This window comes from Scyliorhinus torazame, chromosome 13 (genome assembly GCF_047496885.1).
Source record: "Scyliorhinus torazame isolate Kashiwa2021f chromosome 13, sScyTor2.1, whole genome shotgun sequence".
NCBI classification, from domain to species: domain Eukaryota; kingdom Metazoa; phylum Chordata; class Chondrichthyes; order Carcharhiniformes; family Scyliorhinidae; genus Scyliorhinus; species Scyliorhinus torazame.
The window spans coordinates 131491707-131518455 of NC_092719.1; the positions used below are offsets into that span (position 1 = coordinate 131491707).

The 26749-nt window shown below is 46.3% G+C and overlaps 1 protein-coding gene across 1 annotated transcript in view; it reads left to right on the forward strand.

Annotated features, from left to right (window-relative positions):
* Positions 1 to 26749, forward strand: part of apeh (acylaminoacyl-peptide hydrolase) — a 138750-nt gene that overhangs the window by 4899 nt on the left and 107102 nt on the right. The window contains exons 2-3 of the mRNA XM_072472163.1: positions 22553 to 22682; positions 26133 to 26259. Of these exons, the coding sequence (XP_072328264.1) occupies positions 22553 to 22682; positions 26133 to 26259 (257 nt within the window). The remainder of the gene's footprint in view (positions 1 to 22552; positions 22683 to 26132; positions 26260 to 26749) is intronic.

The window sequence follows — 26749 nt, forward strand, 5'->3', positions numbered from 1 at the left end:
CAGAAACTTCCCCTTTTTAGATTGGAAAATTGCATATGCAACTCCAATATTTGAGAAAAGTGAAAAACCTGTTTGTCTCATATTTGAGGAAAGATATAGAAATTTGTTATTGAGGACAAAGTGACAGCACTGCCTGGAAGGGTGATAGAAGCAGTTTGCCTCACATCCTTTTAAAAAGTACCTGGATAAGCACTTGGCATGTCATAACACTCAAGGTTATGGGCCAAGTGCTGGCAAATGGAATTAGGTAACAGGTCAGGTGTTTTCATGTGTTGGTGCAATCTCGATGGGCTGAATTGCCTCTTCTGTACTGTATTGTTCTTCTGTGACTTGGGGAAATTTGTGCTGATTGGACATAGCCAACATGGTTTCGTAATGACTAAATCACTCTTAATGAACCTAACTAAATTATTTTGAGGCAGGAACTAAAGCAGATAGGGGAGTGTCGATGGATGTAATTTATATGGACTTCCAGATGGCATTTGATAAGATTACAGACAAGGGACTGTTCAGTAAATTAAGGCTGAAGGAGCTGAAGGCAAATTATTGACCTGGTCAGGAGACTGGGAGATTAGTTAGGCAATAGAAAACTTTGAGAGGAGGAAATGGACATGCACTTACAATGGAAGGAAGTGATTCATAAGGACCGGTGCTGGCACTTCATGTATTCACTATTTATTAATGACTTAGCACAATTAACCATATATTCAAGTTTGTTGTTGGCAGGAAGATTGATGGCAATACAGTCAGGAGCATAAAATCACAAAGCAACATTGATAGTGTAATTAACATTCATCTACCAGAAGTTTTGCCCACTCAGTGCAGGCAAGTGTGCAGTCATTTGTTTTGGAGCCAAAAGCATTGATGCAAGTGTTATGGGCCAGGGTTTAGAGAACCCCAAAGTGTATCATGGAGTTCACCTGACCCACAACTTTTAATAGATTGTGGTATGGGGAGCACAAAGCCTACTCTACAGGTGTGGTACAGCAGAAAAGGAAAAGTATTTTTTAAAGCAAAACAATATTTATTCCATGAACTCAAGTTAACCTTTTTAAAACATACAGTGAACATCTTAGCAACCATTAATTCAAACACAACCCCCAAAGACTACAACACGAAGTAATCCTTTAAGCTTTCCTTTTAACATCTATACGACTTAAAAACAAAACCTTTAACAGAAGCACATCAGGTTTACATTCACTACTGAAAACATCACCAAATGATCAAGAGATAGTCTTTTCATGGCAGAGAGATCAACAGTGCACCTGCTCTGTCTGGTTTCAGCTCCAACACTGAAAAGGAAACTAAAACACACCCTGCAGCAAACAGCCTAAAACAAAAGTAAAAAGCTGACAGACAGCCCAGCTCCACCCACACTCTGACATCACTGATAAACACCCATTTCTTAAAGGTACATTTCTTAAACATCAATTTCTTTAAGGTACTCTCACATGACACAAGTATGTTTTTAAATGGTGAAGAACAAGAACAGTCAAGGCTCAAAGAGATGTTTTTTTTTTGGGGGGGGGGTGTCCATATGTATAAATCACATACAAGCGCAGTGGGGTGTGTGCATATGTTTGGTTTAGTAAAGAGGTTGGGTTACAGGGTGTTGTTACTGGGGGGGGGGGGGGAGGGGAATGAATGTTCTGCTGATGAGGGAGGGACTTGGGCTGAGGGACAGACAGGAAGTTGGGGGCGGGGGCTGCCTAGGGATGGACCGGTGGAGTAGCGGAGCACGGGCTGGAGGCGGGCCAAAAAAAGGGGATGGCTGATTGGCCCGGGGGGGGGGCAGGCAATGAGACCCCCAACTAGGCTGATCACCTGGAATGTTTGAGTGTTAAATTGGCCGGTCAAAAGGGCACGTATGTTCGCGCAGCTTCGGGGATTGAAGACGGACGTGGTAATGTTGCAGGAGACGCACCTTAGAGTAACGGACCATGTTAGACTGAGGAAAGGCTGGGTCAGTGAGGTCTTTCACTCGGGACTAGATTCAAAGACTAGAGGGGTCGCGATCCTGATCAATAAGCGGGTGGTGTTTGAGGCAGGTAGAATAGTCTTGGACGTGCGAGGCCGCTACATTATGGTCAGTGGGAAGCTCGAGGGGGTGCAGGTGGTATTAGTAAATGTGTATGTGCCAAATTGGGATGATGTAGAGTTTATAAAGAGGATGCTGGGGAAGATATCAGACCTGGACTCGCACAGGTTGGTCATGTGAGGGTTCTTCAACACAGTTATGGACCCTGGCTTGGACCGGTCAAGCTCAAAAACGGGCAGGGTGCCAGCAATGGCAAAGGAACTAAGAGGGTTCATGGAGCTGATGGGAGGAGTGGATCCATGGAGATTTAGGCAGCCGAGGATAGAACATAGAACATTACAGCGCAGTACAGGCCCTTCGGCCCTCGATGTTGCGCCGACCTGTGAAACCACTCTGAAGCCCATCTACACTATTCCCTTATCGTCCATATGTCTATCCAATGACCATTTAAATGCCTTCGTGTTGGCGAGTCCACTACTGTTGCAGGCAGGGCATTTCACGCCCTTACTACTCTCTTGAGTAAAGAATCTACCTCTAACATCTGTCTTATATCTATCTCCCCTCAATTTAAAGCTGTGTCCCCTCGTGCTAGACATCACCATCCAAGGAAAAAGGCTCTCACTGTCCACCCTATCAAATCCTCTGATCATCTTGTATGCCTCAATTAAGTCACCTCTTAACCTTCTTCTCTCTAACGAAAACAGCTTCAAGTCCCTCAGCCTTTCCTCATAAGATCTTCCCTCCATACCAGGCAACATTCTGGTAAATCTCCTCTGCACTCTTTCCAATGCTTCCACATCCTTCCTATAATGCGGCGACCAGAATTGCACGCAATACTCCAAATGCGGCCGCACCAAAGTTTTGTACAGCTGCAACATGACCTCATGGCTCCGAAACTCAATCCCTCTACCAATAAAAGCTAACACACTGTACGCCTTCTTAACAACCCTCTCAACCTGGGTGGCAACTTTCAGGGATCTATGTACATGGACACCGAGATATCTCTGCTCATCCACACTGCCAAGAATCTTACCATTAGCCCAGTTCTTTGTCTTCCTGTTATTCCTTCCAAAATGAATCACCTCACACTTTTCTGCATTAAACTCCATTTGCCACCTCTCAGCCCAGCGCTGCAGCTTATCTATGTCCCTCTGTAACTTGTAACATCCTTCCGCACTGTCCACAACTCCACCCACTTTAGTGTCATCTGCAAATTTACTCACCCACCCTCCTCCAGGTCATTTATAAAAATGACAAACACCAGTGGCTCCAAAACAGATCCTTGTGGTACACCACTAGTAACTGGACTCCAGTCTGAACATTTCCCATCAACCACCACACTTTGTCGTCTTCCAGCTAGCCAATTTCTGATCCAAACTGCTAAATCACCCTGAATCCCATGCCTCCGTATTTTCTGCAGTAGCCTACCGTGGGGAACCTTATCAAATGCTTTACTGAAATCCATATACACCACATCAACTGCTTTACCCTCATTTACCTGTTTGGTCACCTTCTCAAAGAACTCAATAAGGTTTGTGAGGCATGACCTACCCTTCACAAAACCGTATTGACTATCTTAATCAAATTATTCCTTTCCAGATGATTATACATCCTGTCTCTTATAAACCTTTCCAAGATTTTGCCCACAACAGAAGTAAGGCTCACTGGTCTATAGTTACCGGGGTTGTCTCTACTCCCCTTCTTGAACAAGGGGACAACATTTACTATCCTCCCGTCTTCTGGCACTATTCCTGTAGACAAAGATGACTTAAAGATCAAAGGCTCAGCAATCTCCTCCCTAGCTTCCCAGAGAATCCTAGGATAAATCCCATCCGGCCCAGGGGACTTATCTATTTTCACACTTTCCAGAATTGCTAACACCTCCTCCTTATGAACCTCAAGCCCTTCTAGTCTAGTAGCCTGAATCTCAGTATTCTCCTCGTCAATGTTGTCTTTTTCCTGTGTGAATACTGATGAAAAATATTCATTTAGAACCTCTCCTATCTCCTCGGACTCCAAGCACAACTTCCAACTACTGTTGCTAACTTTGCCTTAGTTCAATTGCTCTGTTTTATTACCTTTGCTCTTGAGTCGCCAGGTATCTTTATGATACCGCCACATGGTTCAAGTCCGAGTAATGATCAATAATCCAATACACCGATTAGTAAGGTTTAAATCAAAGCACATTTATTATACACAGTAATCGCTACTCATGCACAAATTCTACGTCTAAGCTACTTCTACAACTAACAGGCCTATACTTAACTTGGAACTGGCCCACCAGGTCAGGGAAACAAATGGCCTTTCGTTCGGGTTCTGAACCTGCGGGATTCGAAGTTGGTACAGGTTGGTAGCTAGGAGCGCCTATCTCGTAGTGAGCGTTGAATTAAGACTTACGGGTTCGATCTTCACTGCTCCGGTCACGGCCAATGTTGGTTTTTTGTTGCTGGGTGACCTGGGCAGGAAAAAGAGCTGAAGAGGAGCTGCTGAAGAGTGAAGAGAGAGCGATTTGAACTTGGGGCTCAATTCTTATAGTTCCCAGGGGCTTCCCGCCTATCGGGGCGGACCCTGTACCTGGTCCCAAGTGATTGGACTTTGGCCCAATCGCTTGGTTCGATTTTCTCCAATGCTGGAACGGTTCCCCGATCGATGGGCGGTCTTGAGGTGCTCGTTCACCTCCTTTTGTGTAGGCTTCTGCTGGCGCCGAAGAGTCTGGTTTTGCTTTGTGTGTCTGAATGTTGCTTATTGTTCCCGGGGATTGCTCATTAGTATGCAGATGGCTGTTGTTTTGTTATGCTGACGGTTGCTGGTATCTATATTGTCTGGCCTTTCCAGAGGTAAATACACAACCAACCTGCGGCTGCTCGTTTGTGTCTTGTTGGCTGACTTTCCCATCAGCCTTTGCCGTTCGCCATTTTAAATCGGGAGTTGGCCATTTTAAGTTGCTACACTACTGTACTTGACTCGCCCTACTCTTACCCTAGTCATTTGTTTATTCCTGACATATGAAGGAGTTCACCTACTCACACCTGCATAAAATGCACTCCCGGATTGATTTCTTTATTTTGAGCAGGGCCTTGCTGGCTGGGATGGTGGACATGGGATACTCGGCGATTACAATCTCAGACCATGCTCCGCACTGGGTTGACCTGCAAGTTAGTAAAGACAGTAACCAGCACCCGCACTGGAGGTTGGATGTGGGACTTTTGGCGGATGAAAGGGTGTGCAAGCGGCTGAGGAAATGTATTCAGAGCTACCTGCAGGTCAATGTGTCACGGGGGAAATTTCAGCAGCGATGGTGTGGGAAGCACGGAAGGCGGTGGTCAGGGGGAAGCTGATCTCAATCCGGGCCCATAGGGAGAAGGTGGACAGTGCAGAGACGGACCGACTGGTAAAGGAGCTACTACCCATTGATAGGAGGTATGCGGAGACCCCAGAGGCAGGGCTTTTAAGGGAACGGCGGAGATTACAGGCGGCGTTTAGCTTGCTGACCACGGGTATGGCGGTGGCGCAGCTGAGAAAGGCGAGGGAGGCGATCTATGAACATGGAGAGAAGACCAGCAGAATGCTTGCACGGCAGCTTAGGAAGAGGGAGGCAGCTAGGGAGATAGGGAAAGTAAAGGACGGAGATGGGAACCTGGTCGGTGATTCAATAGGGGTGAATAAGGCGTTTAGGGATTTCTCCAGCAGGCTGTACAGGTCGGAACCCCCTATGGGGCCGGAGGGGATGAGGCACTTCTTGGAGAGGCTGAATTTCCCATAGGTGGATGGGGAGTGGGCAGAAGGGCTGGGGTCCCCAATCGGGCTGGAAGAGATAGTGGAGGGCATGAAGGCCATGCAGGCGGGTAAGGCCCTGGGTCCGGACGGGTACCCAGTGGGGTTTTATAATTTCTCTGGGATATTGGGGCCGGTGTAGTTGAGTATATTCAATGAGGCAAGGGAAAGAGGGGTGCTGCCCCCGACGATGTCACAGGCAAAGATTTCGCTGATGCTTAAACGGGACAAGAACTCGGAGCTGTGCGGGTCCTACAGGCCGATCTCCCTGTTGAATGTAGATGCCAGGTTGCTGGCCAAAATCTTGTCCACCAGGATCGAGGATTGTGTTCCGAAAGTTACTGGGGAGGACCAGATGTGGTTTGTTAAGGGCAGGCAGTTGGTGGCCAATGTAAGAAGGCTGTTAAATGTGATCATAATGCCCCCGGAAGGTAGGGAGGTGGAGGTAGTGATTGCAATGGATGCAGAAAAGGCTTTTGATCGGGTAGAATGGGATTATCTGTGAGAGATACTGGGACGGTTCGGACTCGGGCGGGGCTTTAATGACAGGGTCAGGTTACTGTATCAGGATCCTGTGGCAAGTGTACAGACAAATAGGACAACATCGGACTATTTTAGACTGCACCGGGGGACGAGACAGGGATAACCCCTCTCCCCACTGTTGGCGCTGGCTATAGAGCTGTTGGCAATTGCTCTGAGAGGCTGGAGAGGACTGGTCCGGGGGCGGGGCGGGGGGGGGGGGGGGGGGGGGGAGCACAGGGTTTCGCTCTATGCGGATGACCTGCTTCTGTACGTTTCGGACCCAATAGAGGGGATGGAAGAAATCATGAGGATTCTAGGAATTTGGCCGTTTTTTGGGGTCTAAGCTTAATATGGAAAAGAGTGAGATGTTTGTGGTCCAGGTGAGGGGACAGGAGAGGCGACTGGGAGAGCTGTCATTTAGGTTAGTAGAGGGAAGCTTTAGGTACCTAGGCATCCAAGTGGCGCGGAAATGGGTCTGGCTGCATAAATTGAATCTGGCCCAGCTAGTGGACCAAATGAAGGACGATTTTCGGAGATGGGACCCGCTTCTGTTGTCTCTGGCTGGGAGGGTGCAAACGGTGAAGATGACGGTCCTCCCGAGATTCCTATTTGTATTTCAGTGTCTCCCCATCTTTATTCCGCTGTCCTTTTTTAAGCGGGTCAACAGAGTGATCACGGGCTTCGTTTGGGCGGGCAAGACCCCGCGAGTAAGGAAGGTAATGCTTGAGCGGAGTCGGGAAGAGAGTGGGCTGGCGCTGCCAAATTTTAGCGACTATTACTGGACGGCTAATATAGCCATGATCAAGAAGTGGGTGGTGGGGGAGGGGTCAGCATGGGTGCGTATGGAGACGGCTTCTTTTAAGGGCCCCAATCTGGGGGCGTTGGTAACTGCGCCTCTGCCGTTCCCGCCGGCACGGTACTCCTCCAGTCCAGTGGTGGTGGCGGCCCTGAGAGTTTGGGGCCAATGGAGGAGGCATGTGGGAGCAGTAGAAGCAACGGTCTGGGCCCCAATCTGTGATAATCACAGGTTTACCCCGGGGAGTACGGACGGGGTGTTCCGGTTATGGCAGAGAGTGGGGATTGAGAGGATGGGGGATATGTTCATAGAGGGGAGCTTTCCGAGGATGAGAGCGTTGGAGGAAAAGTTTTGGTTGGCGAGTGGAAACAAATTCAGGTATCTGCAGGTGCGGGACTTCCTTCGTAAACGGGTGTCAACCTTCCCGCTCCTACCGCTAAGGGGGATTCAGGACAGGGTAGTTTCGAGAGGGTGGGTAGGAGAAGGGAGCATCTCGGACATTATAAGGAGCTTATGAGGTCGGAGGAGACGCATACCGAGGAGCTGAAGTGCAAGTGGGAGGAGGAGCTGAGAGGTGAAATAGAGGATGGTTTTTGGGCAGACGCGTTGAGTAGAGTAAACATGTCCTCAATATGTGCCAGGCTCAGCCTGATACAATTTAAGGTTGTTCACCGGGCTCACATGACGGTGGCCCGGATGAGCAGATTCTTTGGGGTGGAGGATGGATGCGCAAAATGTGCGGGAGGACCGGCGAACCATGTCCACAAAGCTTAGGGGATTTTAGCAGGGGTTTGCGGACGTCATGTCCACGGTGTTAAAAACAAGGGTGGCGCTGAGTCCAGAGGAGTCGATTTTCGGGGTGTCAGAAGAGCCGGGAATCCAGGAGGAGAAAGAGGCAGACGTTCTGGCCTTTGCTTCCCTGGTAGCCCGGAGACGGATACTATTAGCATGGAAGAACTCAAAGCCCCCGAAGTCGGAGACCAGGCTATCGGACATGGCTAGCTTTCTCTGTTTGGAGAAAATCAAGTTCGCCTTGAGAGGGTCACTGTTAGGGATAGTCTCAGGATAAGGGGTAGCAAATTTAAAACAGGTGAGAAAAACCACTTCTCCCAGAGGGTCGTGAATCTTTGGAATTCGCTACCCCAGAGAACGGTGGATGCTAGGACAGTGAGTAAATTTAGGAGGAGTTTGACTGATTTTTACTTAGTAATGAGTTGAAGGGTTACAGAGAATGGCAGGACGATGGCATTGAGGCCATGATGAGATCAGCCATAATCGTATTGAACGGTGGAGCAGGCTCGAGAGGCTAAGTTGCCTACTCCTCCTAGTTCTCATGTTCTACTGTGTCTAATTCCATCTTCCAGCCTCCATGTGGGACCGTCTCCAACCTCGTGTGTGAAGTTGTGACCTGTCTAGCAATCCCTCAGATCCACTAGCTGCAAGCCATTCATTCCTTTCTAGCAGTGGGCTGTGATTGACAGCTTCCACAAACCAGCTGCAGCCTTGATTCATTCTTCTCCCTTCATGGGTGAGTGACTCTAAGTGCTGAAACGCCAATGTTTATGATGCGACCATCAATTCACACGAGACAGAGATTTGAAGTGAACAGTGGCTTTAATCAACTAGAACAGTGCCTGCCTGTGACTGCTCTGCACTGAGAGCCGCCTACAGGGCAGCTGCTCTATATACCTCCCCTCAAAGGGGCGGAGTCAGGGGTGGAGCCCACAAGGGCACCAACATGATACAAACGGTGTAATACAATAAAATGGTCCATAGGTGGAGCCCACAAGGGCAACAACATAGTACAATGCAATAAAGTGGTGAATGGTTGCCATAATACGTTCACCACAGTTTACAAACATCAACCACATCAGAGAGCAGTAAGTGCATTCCAAACACACTCCGAATGATTGGAATACACTTAGTGATTGGAAGTTTGAAATAAAACCGGAGTGGTGGAAATACTCAGCAGGTTTGGCAGCCTCTGTGCAAACTGAAACAGAATTGCGGTTTCGGCTGGCCGACCTTTCAGCAGAAATGGAAAATGTTAGAAGTACTTATGTGCAACAGGTTTAAGCAAGTGCAGAGGCAAACAAGGGGGAGGGGAGGAAAGATCAAAGTGAAATACTCTGATAGCTTGGAAGACAGCTGAACTTAAATGACAAATAATGATGCAATTTCCTTCGAGCAGTGAAGGCTGCCGGGAGGGGATGTGGGGGACACGATCGAGGTGTATAGAATTATGAGGGACACACATAGTGTGGATAGGTAGGAACTTTTCTCCTTTGTGAAGGGGTCAATAACCAGGGGGCATAGATTTAAGATAACGGGCAAGGGATTTCGAAGGTATGAGGAAAAACATTCTCACAGAGGCTGGTGGGAATGTGAAACTCACTGTCTGACATGGGTTGTGGCAGCCAGAGCCGTCATAACATTTAAGAAGTGTTTAGATGACCACTTGAAACCCCATAACATGTAGGTAACAGCACCGCAAGCATAAATCTGGTGTTCTTGATTAATAAGGAGATCAGTGGTTATGGGGAGAAGGCAGGAGAATAGGGATGGAAAACGCATCAGCTATAATTGAATGGTGGAGCAGACTCAATTTTGAATGGCCTAATTCTACTCCACCATTTTATGGTCTAATTCAGCTGTAAGGGCATGAGGTGCCTGTCTCCCAGTTAGTTAATGGAGCTGTTGATCACAAGTTCCTAACCTGATCCCTTTGATTTTTGTAGCATGGTTGTGTTTGTAAACCTCAGAATTGTGGTAATTAGCTATTTCAATGGAATATGTGAATAATTGACAATTTTGTTTCTAATGCAAAACTGTCACCTGGTAGAGGAACTATTGTCGGGTCAGTACAATGAGTAATAAAATTTTTGTGCTGAGCCTTGTTCTTTTTAAATAATTTTAATTGTAGATATTCAGAGGGTGAGTACTTTGTTCAGTTTAATGGAACATTTGAATTAAATGATGTGGATTTAGTGCATCTGTTCCACAAGTATTCAGAATTCTGATTTGCTAATGTTTGCAGTCAGTTTCTAGACTTGTAGGCAGGCCATTTTTTTTTTTATAAATCAATTCGGTATTTGTTCTGGTGTGTGGAGTGTGTCTGGGAAGCTGACCTAGCCTAATTAGCTTCATTGCAAGTATGTGTTTGGATATTAATTTGTGGAGAGGCCAGCAGTTCAGACATTCCCAATTCCTGGCTGTTGGACCATGATTTCAATCTGTCTTATAATTTATTTACACTGTTTGATTTGAGATATCTATGCAGCATTTCCATTGAATGTGTGGGTGGTGTATTGAGTTGTGATGTTTTGCCCTCTGCAGTAGTTTAACAAACCCAGAAACATGCTATTTCTAAATGTTTAATGGATTTTTTGCAACCAACACAAAGATAAATGCATCGAGCGCATGCCATCACATCTCAAATTCTGCTGAGACATATGGAATGTAAGTTTTGTTTTACTGACTGTTGTTAAGGTCTTAAAATGTACAGTTCCAATATGGACCACTAATTTGGAGATCTTGCTCAGTATTAGTAACATAACATTAGAAATAGGAGCAGGAGTAAACCACATAGCCCATTGAGCTTGCTCTGCCAGTCCATACAAATAACATTGATCTTCTGCCTCAACCCCAATTTGGTGACAATCCCCAAATTCATAGATTTCTGGCCTCTTAGGGAATCTATCTGAGCCTTTGGGGTGGACAATTCCAAAGGTTCCCAACACTCTGAATGCTGAAATTCTGCCTTATCTCTGTTTTAAATGATCAAACCTATATCCTGAGCTTGCGCCCCATGTTTTCAATCAGTGTTCTCCAATAGGATTTCGATGCTTGCCAAACCTGTGGTGATAAGGTCAGCTTATTCATCACATGATACAATATGTATGCAATATTAAGAAAACCAAATGTGCAATCTTTTTAAAATAGATTTAAGGTTTTAAACTGACAGCAGTCAAGGCTAACATCACTAACTGTCAGAGCTCGGAGAACAATTTCCAAATAATCAAATTATTCCACAAAACAAGCCTCCTATATTCATTTGAAAGTGTTCTGTTTCTGACCATGTGCTCCAGTTTACTTGAAACACAAATTTTCCAAGCGTGAACTGTCTTTATTTTGTCAGAATTGGTATAATAGACTCCGGGAGGGCAAAGAATCAACATATCTAATATTAATCTTTATTGTCACAAGTAGGCTTACATTAACATTGCAATGAAGTTACTGTGAAAAGCCCCTAGTCGCCACATTCCGGCGCCTGTTCGGATATACAGAGGGAGAATTCAGAATGTCCAATTCACCTAACGGCACGTCTTTTGGAATTTGTGGGAGAAAACCAGAGCACCCGGAGGAAACCCACGCAGACACAGGGAGAACGTGCAGACTCCGCACAGACAGTGACCCAAGCCGGGATTCGAACCTGGGACCCTGGTGCTGTGACAGAACAGTGCTAACCACTGTGCTACTGTGCTGCCCATGTAATGACTTCTCCATTCTGGCTTTTGATTTGCTTGCACTCTGTCATCTGCCAGTTCCAAAAGTAGAGTCCATACATTTTATAGACCGTTGGCTTATGGCCAACCTCCTATAATATCTCTATTAGTTCTACAGCACCCTTTTCCTTTTGATCAGAAACAGAACACTTTCAAATCAATATAGGAGGCTTGTTTTGTGGAATAATTTGATTATTTGGAAGTTGTTCTCCGAGCTCTGACAGTTAGTGATGTTCGCCTTGGCTGCTGTCAGTTTAAAACCTTAAATCTATTTTTAAAAGATTGCATATTTGGTTTTATTAATATTGCATACATATTGTATCTGTGATTTCAATAGATCTATTAGGATGAAGGCTGAACACATTTTCATGTTGCTGCACTGTCCAGTTTCCCAGAATTTTTTTTAATAAACATTTTATGGAGGTATTTTTTGGCATTGTAACAGCAGCAACATAAACAATGTACATAAAAATATAAACATAGTGCAAATACCACCTCCCTCCCCTACAGGTCCCACCATTACTTAACCCCCTAATCTACGCTAACCTAACCCCCCGCTCCCCCTCCTTCTGCTGACGATTAATTCTCTGCGAAGAAGTCGATGAATGGTTGCATCTCCAGGCAGAGAAAGCCAGCCATGTCCGATAGCCAGGTCTCCGACTTCGGGGGCCTCGAGTCCCTCCATGCTAGTAATATCCGCCTCCTGGCTACCAGGGAAGCAAAGGCCAGAACGTCTGTCTCTTTCTCCTGCTGGATTCCCGGATCCTGCGACACCCTGAAAATCGCCACCACTGGACTCAATGCCACCCTTGTATTTAATACCTTGGACATAATGTCAGAAAACCCCTGTCAAAATCCCCCCAGCTTTGGCCATGCCCAGAACATGTGGACATGGTTCGCTGGTCCTCCCGCACATTTTGGCACCTCTCCTCCACCCCAAAGAATCTGCTCATCCGGGCCACTGTCATGTGAGCCCGGTGCACGACCTTGAATCAGGCTGAGCCTGGCACACGTCGCAGTCCCATTGACTCTACCCAAGGCGTCCGCCCAAAGGCCCTCCTCTATCTCTCCCCCCAGCTTCTCCTCCCACTTTCGCTTCAGCTCCTCGGTCTGCATCTCCTCTGATCCCATAAGCACCTTATAAATGTCAGAAACGCTCCCCCCACCTATCCATCCTCTAGAAACCACCCTCTCCTGAATCCCCCTTAGCGGCAGGAGTGGGAAGGTTGGTACCTGTCTACGCAAAAAGTCCCGCACCTGCAAATATCAAAATTTGTTTCCCCCCGCCAATGCAAACTTCTCCTCCAGCGCCCTCATACTCTGAAAGCTCCTCTCTATAATCAACTCCCCCATCCTCTCAATCCCTGCTCTCCACCATTTTTGGAACCCCTTGTCCATCCTCCCCGGGGCAAACCGGTGATTATCGCAGATTGGGGACCAGACCGATGCTCCCACTCTCCTCCATTGCCCCCAAACACTCGAGGCCGCCACCACTATTGGGTTGGTGGAGTACCGTGCCGGCGGGAACAGCAGAGGCGCAGTTATCAGCACTCCCAGACTTGTGCCCATGCAAGAAGCCGCCTCCATACGCACCCATGCCGACCTCTCCCCCACCAGCCACTTCCTGATCATGGCTATGTTAGCCACCCAGTAATAACTGCTAAAGTTCGGCAGCTCCAGCCCGCCGTCTCCCCGACTCCGCTCAAGCATTACCCTCTACACTCGTGGGGACTTGCCCCCCCCCCTCACAAAGCCCGCTATAACTTTATTGACCCGCTTAAAAAAGGACCGCGGGACGAAGATTGGCGACATTGAAAAACAAACAGGAATCTCGAGAGGACTGTCATTTTCACCGTTTGGACGCTACCAGCTAGAGACAACGGGAGCGCATCCCATCTTCGGAAATCCTCCTTCATCTGATCCACCAACCGGGCCAAGTTCAATTTATGTAGCCGGTCCCAATCCCACGCCACTTGGCTACTTACGTACCTGAAACTGTCCCCTACCACTCTAAACGGCAGTTCCCCCAGTCGCCTCTCCTGACCCCTCGCCTGGACCACAAAGATCTCGTTCTTCCCCAAATTAAGCTCATACCCCGAAAACCGGCCGAATTCCCCTAAAATTCCCATAATTTCTTCCATCCTCTCAATTGGATCCGAAACATACAAAAGCAGGTCATCCGCATACAGTGAGACTCTGTGCTCCACCCCCCACCCCCAGCTCCGTGAGGCCCTCAGAGCAATTGCCAGCTGCTCTATAGCCAGCGCAAACAGCAGTGGGGAGAGGGGGCCTCCCTGTCTCATACCCCGGTGCAGTCTAAAATAGTCCGAAGTCCTGTTCATCCGTACACTTGCCACAGGAGCCTGGTACAGCAACCTGGCCCAGTCAATAAAGCCCCTCCCAAACCCGAACCACCCCAGAACCTTCCATAAATAATCCCACTCAACTCGGTCAAAAGCTTTCTCCGCATCCAACGTGACCACTACCTCCACCTCCCTACTATCCGGGGCATCATGATCACGTTTAACAACCTTCTTACATTGGCCACCAGCTGCCTAACCTTAACGAACCCCGTCTGATCCTCCACAATGACGTTCGGCACACAATCCTCAATCCTGGAGGACAAAATTTTAGCCACCAGTTTGGCATCTACGTACAACAGGGAATTCGGCCTGTAAGACCCACATAGCTCCGGGTTTTTGTCCCGTTTCAGGATAAGCAAAACCGTGGCCTGTGACATCGTCTGGGGTAGAACCCCCCTTTCCCTTGCCTCGTTAAACACCTTCATCAGCACCGGTCCCAATATCCCGGAGAACTTTTTACAGAACTCCGTTGGGTACCCGTCCGGGCCCAGGGCCTTAGCCGACTGCATGGCCTTCAAGCCCTCCATTATCTCTTCCAACCCGATCGGGGCCCCCAGCCCTTTTACCAGCTCCCCGTCCACCTTCGGGAAAGTCAGCCCCTCCAGGAAATGCCTCGTCCCCTCCGGCCCCACAGGGTGTTCCGACCTGTACAACCTGCTGTAAAAATCCCGAAATGCCTTACTCACCCCTGCCGAGTCCCCAACTAAGTTCCCATCCCCGTCGATAACTTTCTCTATTTCTCTAGCTGCCTCCCCCTTTCTGAGCTGCAGTGCAAGCATCCTGCTGGCCTTCTCACCATGCTCGTATATCGCTATCGCCCCCCTCGCCTTTCTGAGCTGTTCCACTGCCCCCCCCCCTGTGGTTAACAAGCGAAACTCCACCTGTAGCCTCTGCCGTTCCCTTAAAAGCCCTAGCTCTGGAGTCTCCGCGTACCTCCTGTCGACTTGTAGAATCTCTTTTACCAGTCGGTCCGTCTCTGCCCTGTCCGTCCTGTCCCTGTGAGCCCGGATCAAGATCAGCTCTCCTCTCACCACTGCCATCAGCGCTTCAGACCACTGCTGCTGAGACTCCCCCGTATAATTTACCTGCAGGTAATTCAGTTGGCATTTCCTCAGCCTCTCGCACACCGCTTCGTCCGCCAATAGCCCTACATCCAACCTCCATTGCGGGTGCTGATTGCTGTCTGTACTAACCTGCAGGTCAACCCAGTGTGGAGCATGGTCCGAGATCGTAATCGCCGAATACCCCGTGTCCACCACCCCTGCCAGCAAGGCCCGACCCAAAACAAAGAAATCGATCCGAGAGTATACCTCATGTACGTGGGTGTAGAAGGAAAACTCCTTTACCCTCGGCTGCCTAAATCTCCATGGATCCACTCCACCTCCCCCATCTGCTCCATGAACCCTTTCAGTTCCTTTGCCATTGCTGGCACCCTGCCCGTTTTCGAACATGACCGATCCAGGCCGGGATCAATAACTGTATTAAAGTCCCCTCCCATGATCAGTTTGTGGTAGTCCAGGTCCGGTATCTTCCCCAACATCCTCTTTATAAATTCCATGTCATCCCAATTTGGCGCATATACATTAACCAGCACTACCTTCATCCCCTCCAGCTTACCACTAACCATAATATATCGACCCCCACATCCGAAACTATTCTTCCCACCTCAAATATCACCCGCTTATTAATCAAGATCGCAACCCCTCTGGTCTTTGTATCCAGCCCCAAGTGGAAAACCTGACTGACCCAACCTTTCCTCAGTCTAACCTGGTCCACTACTCTAAGGTGCGCCTCCTGCAGCATTACCACGTCTGCCTTCAATTCCCTCAGGTGCACGAACACACGTGCCCTCTTAACCGACCCATTTAACCCTCGAACATTCCAGGTGATCAGCCTAGTTGGGGGGGGGGGGGGGCGATCAACCATACCCTTTCTTGGGCCCGCCCCCAGTCCATGCGCCGAGCCTCCTCTGGCCCGCCCCCTGGCGGCCCCCCACCACCTCCTCACTGTCCCGCCACCGAAGTCCCTCCCTCATCAGCAGAACCACTACCCCCCCCCCCCCACGCAACACTACTCTAAAACCTAACCCATAAAGTTAACTAAACATATGCACACCCCCCACTGCGCTTCCGTGAGCTAGCTCACCCAGCTAGCTTGGTGGGCCCGCCCCGGCGCCAAAAAGTCTCCCACCTATTGTTCCCTCACTCTCCTCCCCCTCCCCTCGTACAAACAGATTCCCTCATCTAACAATCCCCACACAATCACCCAGCTGCAAAAAAAGAACACCACCCACCGAAACTCAAACAAGCACGTCTCCACCCCACAAAAGTGCACATCAACGAAAAAAACATTGCCAACATCCTGAAAACCTGACTGACCCAGCCTTTCCTCAATCTAACCTGGTCCACTACTCTAAGAAAACAGAAAACCCAAAAACGAAAAAAACATTTCCCCCCTCCCCTTCTTAAACAGAACTCAAAAACAGAAGAGAAAAAATAAGGGGAGAAAAAACAAATTAAAAAAAAAAAGGGGGCCCAATATAAGCCAACAAGTTGCATCAAAGTTCGAGAGTTCTCAGCCCCCCACCAGTCCTTTCCATTTCGCAACGTCCAGCGCATCTTCGGGCGACTCAAAATAATGATGCTGGTCCTCATATGTGACCCAAAGACAAGTCGGTTACAGCAGTCTAAACTCACCTGTTTCTTGAAGAGGATTGACTTAACTTGGATGAAGCCTGTCCTTTTCCTAGCCACCTCCACACTCAGGTCCTGGTACAGCGGCAGGATACTGTTGTCCCACTTACAGCTCCGCGTTAGCTTGGCCCACTGGAGAATACATTCCTTGTCCGGGAACCTGTGGAATCTCACCACCATTGCCCTCGGAGGGTCCCTGCTCGTGGCTTCCTCGCAAGCGCTCTATACGCCCTGTCCATCTCCAAGGGTCGGGGGAATACCCCCTCCCCCAGCAGCATTTCGAACCTATCCGCTATGTATGCCCCAGCATCAGCTCCCTCAGCCCCCTCCGGGAGCCCGACAATTCTTAAGTTCTGCCGGCGGGACCTATTCTCTTGGTCCTCTTACCTTCTCCAGAAGCCTTTTCTGCTGCTCCCTCAACATCCCCACCTCCAGCTCCACCGCCGTTTGATGCTCCTCCTGCTCAGCCAGCGCCTTCAGAACCTTCTGAAACGCCCGATTCTGGGGGTCCAATGCATGCTCCAGCCAATCAATCGACTCTTTAATCGGGTCCAGGCAGTTCCGTTTCTGCTTGGCAAAGCCGTCCTGGATGACCTGCATTAACTGCTCCGTTGATCGCTGCGCCGACACCCCAGGGGTCCGGTCCTCGGCCATGCTGTCTCCTGCTGCAGCTTCAGCACAGCTCTTGCCAATCTTCCTATTTCGCCCTTTTAGTGCACTTCTGGTTCTTTTCTCCATACACCGATACGTGGAAACGGTGCCCAGTTGCCTCAGCCTTCAAATTCACTGTTTAAAATCGGGAAAAAGTCCGGGGGAAAGATCCGAAAGTCCGACCAGAGCGGGAGCCACCAAATGTGTGACTTACTCCTTCAAAGCCGCCACCGGAATTCCAGTTTCCCAAAATTGGACACTCCAATCCTCATTGGTAGCCACGCAATGCTGTCGATTGTTTAATCATCTCAATTGTTTTGCGAAAACTGCCAACTACCAGCTAAGTTAAAACCAAATTCTTCAGTTAGCTTCCCACATGTCATTAGATTCCCAAGAACATTTTGAGAGCAATCAGACCGCTTTCCTTCTGAAGGCTGGCCGTCCTTACACCGCGGGAGTGGTCCTGCAAAGTAGGAACTGAGAAGGTAACAAATGGACTATTTTTTCATGTTTCATCAAGCAAGTGGACATCAGCTTTCAAGTCACTAGAAATCTGGCAACTGAACTATATTTCACTACGCACAGTTGCGATGTGACCAATATGTGACACCTGTCTAATTGCAATGTGGTTGACTCTTCCTTTCTAAATTAGAAACAGCTGACAAATAACAGCCAAGTGAATTACACCCATGCTTTGAGCACTGCTGCAACTTCGATACAACTCCATATTGTGTGGTTCAAAAAATGAACAGCATCAATTTGCATCAATGTCTGTGGCCGATTTGTGGCATTAGACAACAAAGGTGCAGATTCCCCAGTCAGGAGAAGCAGTCTCTTGGTATTTAGTTCTGATGAAGAGTCCTATTAGACTCAAAACATAAACTTTTTCTCAAGCATTTTCTGTTTTTATAAGTGTCAGCCCTGTCAAGATCCTGAAAAATTTTGTATGTTTCAATGAAATCACCTCTTATTCCTCTAAGAATATATGGGCCCAATTTAATCAGTTTCTCCTCCTAAGACAGCACTCTCATCCCAGGAAGCAGTCGAATGAACCTTTACTGCACTGGCTTCAATGCAAGCATCATCTCCCTCACTCTGGAGACCAAAACTGCACACAGTTCTAAATCTCGGTGTAATTGTAACAAGACTCCCTTATTCGTGTACTCCAATCTCCTTGCAATAAAGACTAACATGCTATTTGCCTTCCTAATAGCTTGCTGTAGCTGCGTGCTGACTTTGTGTTCCTTGTTGCAACTACACCCAATTCCCTCAACATCGACATTTAGAGGTTTCGCACTTTTGGTGGTAGGAATAGAGAAGCAGAATAATTTTTTGAAGTGACTAAACTGACACAGCCCTACATATTGTGTCTGTCACCTTGGTGCCCACTTAGCTACATCTCCTTGTAGCTTGCATTCCCTCCCAGCCTTGTGTCATCAGCAAACTTGGATATGTTACCCTCGGCCTCCTCCTCTAAATTATTAATGTAGATTGTAAACAGCAGAGGCCCCAATACTGACCTTTGCACAGCTCCACTAGTAACAGCCAGTAAACCTAAATACCCCTTTTTTCTTTACTCTTAGTATCCTGTCCATTGGAAATATATAGCCATTCCATCACTGTCACTCGGTCAAAATCCTGGAACTCCCTCTCTAACAGCATTGTGGGTACACCTATGCCACAGAAACTGCAGCAGTTGAAGAAGACAGCTCACCACCAACTTTTCAAAGGCAATTATGGATGGCAATAACTGCTGGCCTAGCCAGCGATGACCACATCCCATAAATGAATAAAAATAAAACACTCCTCCATTATTGCTGATATATTGTTCCCCAACTCCATGAGACCTTATCTTGCATATTAACCTTTTGTGTGGCACGTTACCAAATGCATTTGAAACTACACCTACATGTTTCCCTTTACCAGTTACATACTTACCTCTAATAGATTAGTCAAACATGATTCTCCTTTTGTAGAACCATGTTGGCTCAGTCTGATCAGATGATGATTTTCTGAATGTGTGGTTTAAGACTGCCTTAATAATAGATTCAAGCATGATCCTGACAACTAATGCTAGGCTAATTGACCTGTGGTTCCCTATTTTTCCTCTCTCTCCTTTACTAGAGTGGTTGTGTTACATTTGCTAACTTCCACTCTATAATCCAGAAAGTCATGAACAGTGCATCTACTATCTCTCTGCAGCTATTTTTTTTGATCATATGAGGCAGACCATCAGTTCTTGGGGACCTGTTGGCTCCTAGTCCCTTAATTTTCTCCAATACTCTTTCCCTGTTAGTACTAATTATCTTAAGTTCCTCGCTCTTAGCCCCTTGGTTACCCATTTTCTCTGGCACTTTTGTGTTCTACTGTGAAGACTGAATGTCCCTGCCCTTTCCCCATGATTTCTCCTGCCTCTGCCTTTAAGGGACGAATATCTACTCCAGCTATACGCCCCCTGTCTATACATGTACAAACTCTTACAATCTGTTTTCATATCTTGGCCACTTTATTCTCATTCAAATTTTTCACTTTTCATCAACTTTTTGGTCAGTCTTTGCTGGTTTCTAAAATTCTCCCAATACTTGGGTTTACAAGGATAATTTGTAATCTTCTAATATCATAGAATGTACAGTGCAGAAGGAGGCCATTCGGCTCATCGGGCCTGCACCAGTTCTTGGAAAGAGCACCCTGCCCAAGGTCAACACCTCCACCCTATCCCCATAACCCAGTAACCCCACCCAACACTAAGGGCAATTTTGGACACCAAGGGTAATTTATCATAGCCAATCCACCTAACCTGCACATCTTTGGACTGTGGGAGGAAACCAGAGCACCCGGAGGAAACCCACGCACACACTGGGAGGATGTGCAGACTCTGCACAGACAGTGACCCAAGCCGGAATCGCACCTGGGACCCTGGAGCTATGAAGCAATTGTGCTAACCACAATGCTGCCCAAGTTGCCTCAAGTTGCCTTAATCTAATATCCTCCTTAATCTATCCGAGATACTATGGGAAATCTTATACCTTCTGGAAGGATTGGCAGCTCCCCCAGGAGCATAGATGAATCTTTGGGCCACAGTAGCATTCTAGTATTAAAACTAAAAATGGACATTGTTCATGTTGGCACATGTATTGTGAATCCAGTTCATTTTTCTGTTTTCAGTTTCTGCTCCCCATGCCCCTCCAACTTGGCCGCAGCAAACTACAAAAGGCAAACTGTTACAATGGTTTAGTTAACAAGACATTTCAATCTTTAAACTTCAGCCTAGCCTGGTGCAAGCCAAACTGGTTCAGCTTTGTGTAAAACAAAATTAATTACTAATGTAAATGGAGAGTAGCCATGGCAAAGGAAAATTTAGTTTTGGCGATTCAGTGGGAGATCAACTAAATGCTGAAACCAAATTTGGTTTCGAAGAGTTTCCTCAATATTTAAACTCCATCCATGTTATGAATATGCTGTGGGGGGAAAGTTGCACAGCACAGCTTTACTAGATGCTTTTAGTACAGTATTCTTCATTTCGGCTTGATTTCCATGTACAACCGATGATAGAGATCTGCTTCAACTGTTGGTGACATTCACTTTAACACCCTGTGTTACCTCTGACCTCTACTTTTCCAGTGCATTCAAAACTCTTGATGCTGATGTCCTTGCTCCCAAGACTTGTTCACCCACCATTCCTGTGCTTTTTGAATGACATTGGCGCCCCGTTAAGCAGCACCTTGATCTAAAAATTCTCATCTTTATTTTCAAATCTTTCTCCCCTTCCTATTTTTGTGATCATCTCCAGCTCCACAGCACTCCAAGAGATCCGCACTCCTCCAATTCTGACCTTTTGAGTATTTCCGATTTGAATTGCTGCGATATTGGCTGTCATCCCACCAGGTGCTAAGGCCCTAAATGCTGGAATCCCTCCCTAAGCCATTGACCTCTCTTCCTTTGAAGACCACTTAAGACCTACCTCTTTCACCACTGATGGTTATCTGCTCTAATATCTCCTTATGTAGCACTCCTTGGGACTTAGTACGTTAAAGGCTCTATATAAATATGTTGTTATTGGCAAACCAGTAACTAGCAGTGATTCACCCTGATATTGTGTAACACAAAATATTATTCCTGGATACAGCTTAAGTTTAGAAGGCAAAAAAATTATAAGTTATGATGGGACAATTTTTTCACAATTCAAACGGATATATTATTTAACGTAACACCTTTCATTGTGCTAAAATCCTCGTGACAGCACTGGTCTCAACATATGTGATGGTGGTATAATCTCAAAGAAAAAGGAACTTGTATTAATGTAGCATTTTACCATATTTTCAGAATACCTGGAAATCCTTTGCAAATAATTTTAGAAGTGCTGTCACGTTTGCAATGTAGCTAAATGTTCCAACCAGGATGTCTGGCGGAATTTAAATTCAATAAAAAAATCTGTAAACTAAAACTAATCTCAGTCGTCGATAATTGTAAAAACCCATATGGTTCATTAATGTCCTTTCGGGAAGAAAATCTGCTATCTTTACCTGGCATACATGTAACTCCAGACCCACAGCAATATTGGTGATTCTTAATTGCCCTTTGAAATGGCCCAGCAAGCCACTCAGTTCAAGCGCATTTAGGGATTGGCAAGACCAGCATTTGTTGCCAATGAAATCAACATCTCATGAAAGAGGAAAAAACAGTATGCACACAGTAAGGTCCCACAAACAGCAGCTAAATGAATGGACATTTTAGTGAATGATCTTTGATTTTGTTTTTGAGGAAATATGTTGGTAGGAACACCAAGAGAACTTCCTGCTCTTTTAAAAAGTGCAATTGGATCATCCATGTTTACCTGAACAAGCAGACAAGGTCTTGGTTTCATGCCTCCTGCAATAGAGTACAACTGACAATTAAGCATTTGAGTACTGCACTGAAGTGTTGAGCATAGATTATCTGCTCCATTCTGTAATGATGCTTGAATCCTATGATTCAGTGCAAAACATGCTACCAACTAAGCCACACAGACATAAATATTGGAGGAAAGTTATTATTTGACATTAGGAGCGCGGGGAAACAGTTTTTATGATATAATTTTCAGTGAATTTAGCTGATAAATAAAATGTACTGAATGCCACATGTGGACCGAATCCAATGTCAGGCCCTTAATGGCAGATCAACTTCAAAATTGTACTTGCTATAAATGAACAAATCATACTTTTTTTTTGAAGGTGGTCACCAACTCCAAGGAGATTACTGAGATCTACAAAGAGCTGAGCAAATTCCCATCTTTGTCAAAAGCCTGCATTGGACCAGAGGTTGTTTCCCAGTATGGGGGTAAACACTGCAACATCTATACAGGTAACTGCAGGAAAGAGGTTTGTTGTCTACATCAAAACTGGTTAAGTAATGTAATGTATTGTATTTTTTTGAAGAGAAAACATTATGGTATAGTTTCAGGACATTACCACTTGCTGTGTAAACATGTTAATCCTCACATGCACCTGTATATCTTCCCAAAACCTTCGATCTGTGTCCCTCGTCCTTGTACCATAAGCTAATGGGGTCAGCTTTTCTTTGTCTACTATATTTAAACTTGTTCTAATCTTGTATACCGACATCAGATCTCCCCTCAACCTCTTTTTCTCCAAGGAGAGCACCGTCAGCTTTTCAGACTTAACCTTGTAACTGTGTGCCTTCCCTCATCCCATTCTGTTAAATCTCCTCTGCACATCCTCAGGATAGTCACATCTTTTCTAAACTGTGCCAATTAGAGCTCGACACAGTAGTCCAATTGTGTCCTAACCAGAGTTTGTGAAGGCTCAAGATAACTGCTTTGCTTTTGTACTTAATACCTCTGTTTGTGAAGCCCAAAGTCCCATATGATTTGCTAACTGCTCTCAATATATTCTGCCATTTTCAAAGATCTGTGAACATGAAATCCGAGGTCCCTTTGTCCCTGCACATTGTTTAGACCTTACAATTAGGTCCCTATTGCCTCTCCCTATCCCGTCTGACAAAATGCAGCATTTCACACTTCACTGTATTACATTTCATCAGCCGCTTGTCTGCCCATATGTATATATGACTTTGAGATTAGAATACAGAGGAAAAATACTACTGGGCCACCAATATCTCAATGGTGTGTAAGTGGATGGGAGAAGGGGAGGGAGCGGCGTGGAAGAGATTGGAGATGGCGTCCTGCAAGGGAACCAGCCTACAAGCAATGGTGACGGCACCGTTGCTGTTCTCCCCGAAGAAATACACCACAAGTCCAGTGGTGGTGGCAACACTAAAAATTTTGGGGCAGTGGAGACGACATAGGGGAAGGACGGGAGCCTCGGTGCGGTCCCCGATAAGAAATAACCATAGGTTTGTCCCGGGGAGAATGGATGGGGGATTTGGAGCATGGCAAAGAGCTGGGGTTGTGCAACTGAGAGATCTGTTCGTAGACGGGACGTTTGCGAGTCTGGGAGCGCTGACTGAAAAATATGGGTTGCTCCAAGGGAATGCATTTCGGTACATGCAACTGAGGGCTTTTGCGAGGCAACGGGTGAGGGAATTCCCGCAGCTCCCGACGCAGGAGGTTCAGGATAGAGTGATCTCAGGGACATGGGTGGGGGATGGTAGGGTGTCGGATATATACAGGGAAATGAGGGACGAGGGGGAGATCATGGTGGATGAGCTGAAGGGGAAATGGGAAGAAGAGCTGGGGGAAGAGATTGAGGAGGGGCTGTGGGCTGATGCCCTACGTAGGGTAAACTCGTCGTCCTCGTGCGCCAGGCTAAGCCTGATACAATTCAAGGTTTTACACAGGGCGCATATGACCGGAGCACGGCTCAGTAAATTTTTCGGGGTAGAGGATAGGTGTGGGAGATGCTCGAGAAGCCCAGCAAACCACACCCACATGCTTTGGTCATGTCCGGCACTACAGGGGTTCTGGGTGGGGGTGGTAAAGGTGCTTTCGAAGGTGGTGGGGGTCCGGGTCGAGCCAGGCTGGGTGTTGGCTATATTCGGGGTTGCAGAAGAGCCGGGAGTGCAGGAGGCGAAAGAGGCTGATGTCTTGGCCTTTGCGTCCCTAGTAGCCCGGCGAAGGATATTGCTTATGTGGAAGGAAGCCAAACCCCTGGGCGTGGAGACCTGGATAAATGACATGGCAGGGTTTATAAAACTAGAACGGATAAAGTTCGCACTAAGGGGTTCGGCTCAATGGTTCACCAGGTGGTGGCAACCGTTCATTGACTACCTCGCAGAACGATAAAGGAAATGGGAAGGTAACAGCAGCAACCCAGGGGGGAGGGGGGGGGGGGGTGGCGGGGGGAGGGCCCGGGCGGGTCCTCAGGGGTGTTTTTGTATAGATATTTGTATTAGGCTATGTATATTGGATTGTTTGATTTTATTTTTGGAGAGTTATTATTTTTGATATGGCAGTTGCCATTTAGTTTATATATTATTTATTTATTTGTTAAAAACGGCCACTGTTATTTATACTGTTTTACTGTTGTAAAAAGGAAAACCTTTGTATTGTTTTGTTTGGCCAAAAAATTTCAATAAAATATATTTTTAAAAAAAAAGAATACAGAGGAAAATTGCAAAATTTGCCAATGATACCAAACTTGGAGGTGTGGCAATATCAAAAAATCAGTGGTCTTGACACTAACCCTTTTACCATCCTCCAGTTTTAAAAGCAACCGTTTATCACAACTTGCTGATTTTTGTCCTTCAGCCAAATTTTTATCCAAGCTGACATTTATCCTCCTCCATGATCCTCAGTTTTGTTGACCAGTTTTTTGGGTAGTACTTTGTTAAATGTTGTCAAATGTTGTCTTAACATCCATATAGACAACATGCACTACATTCCCTTAATTAACCTCTGTTCCAGCAAAATATTCAGTATGATTAAGTGAAACATAATGCACCTTTTCCAAGTCTCTCCTTGCACGTGCCTGTTAATTTTTCCCCCCTGATTATTGTTTCCACTTATAGTTACTAGGTATGTCCTTGCACCCTTTCTTGAATAAAGGAGTCACATTTGCCACTTCCCAATTCTCTGGCATCTCGTTAGAATCTAGGGAAGACGACGTCAAGCCTTCTGCTAGCTCCACTCCCATTTCCCGTAACCTGGGAAACAGGTAATTTATCTAATCTAAGCAATTAATACTAATCTTTATTGTCACAAGTAGGCTTACATTAACACTGCAGTGAGGTTACTGTGAAATGCCTCTAGTCACCACATTGCGGCGCCTGTTCGGGTACACAGAGAGAGAATTCAGAATGTCCAAATTACCTAACAGCACGTCTTTCGGGACTTGTGGGAGGAAACCGGAGCACCCGGAGGAAACCCACGCAGACACAGGGAGAACAGACTCTGCACAGTCTGTGACACAAGCCTGGAATCAAATCTGGGACCCTGGAGCTATGAAGCAACAGTGCTACCCACTATGCTACCATGCCACCCAATATCTCAATCATCACTGTCTGCACCAATATAGTGTCAGCATCCTGTTTTATGGTTATTGCTCTGAATTTAAGTTTTAACCGTACAGCAAAAACTGCACAACTCCCCTTTAAAAGACTATACAGAAGCACACAACAAAATTAGGTTGTTTTACTTCCAGATCAGCTTCCTACTACTAAATATATTACAACAATGGGCATTCCTGAAAGAACCTCTTTCATATAATCCTTTCCCAGGAACAGGATTAGATGTGCACTAACTGTTCAATGTTCAAACATTAACTATCTTCTTGACGCAGCACAAACTATTTAATAGACGAGGCTTTAAGAATGGTGAATTCTTTTTGGTTTCAGAATGGTCTCAGAGGGATCTGGAACGAGCTGAGCGAGTGAAATTCTGCCGACAGTATATAATATTTTATGATAACAATTCCATTGTGTATACGGGTCCCTCTGGAAATTGCACAGAACTACAGGGCGAGTGAGTGAACCATTATCTATCTGTACAGTGTCATGGGAGTGTCCATTTAAGAAATGTTTTTGTCTTGTATGTTTTTGTGTGGGCTGTGGCTCTGTGAGTTTTTACTTTCACTTTGAGTTTTAGAGCTGATTTGTGGCTCTGAGTTTTTACTTTCGTTTTCACATTTGGCTGCTGTAGACTCAGACAGCGAAGTACTTTGGCCTGAATTAGCCCAAGGAAGAAACCAATGATTATAGTTACCTGCTGTTTTTGGTAAAAAGGGTTTTTTGTTTTATGGGATTGTGTTATTAAATTGCAGTTAAGGGGAAATTCATTAAGGGCTATACATATATTACTGTAGCTGTGTGGGGGCTTTATGTTTGTAGTTGATAATAATTCTTACTGTGGGTGTTTATACAAATGTTAACTAAATTCGTAGAATAAAGCTTGGTTTTTGATTAAAAACGCCGAACAACTCTGTTGAGTAATACCTGAAAGGCAGGCTCTTGTG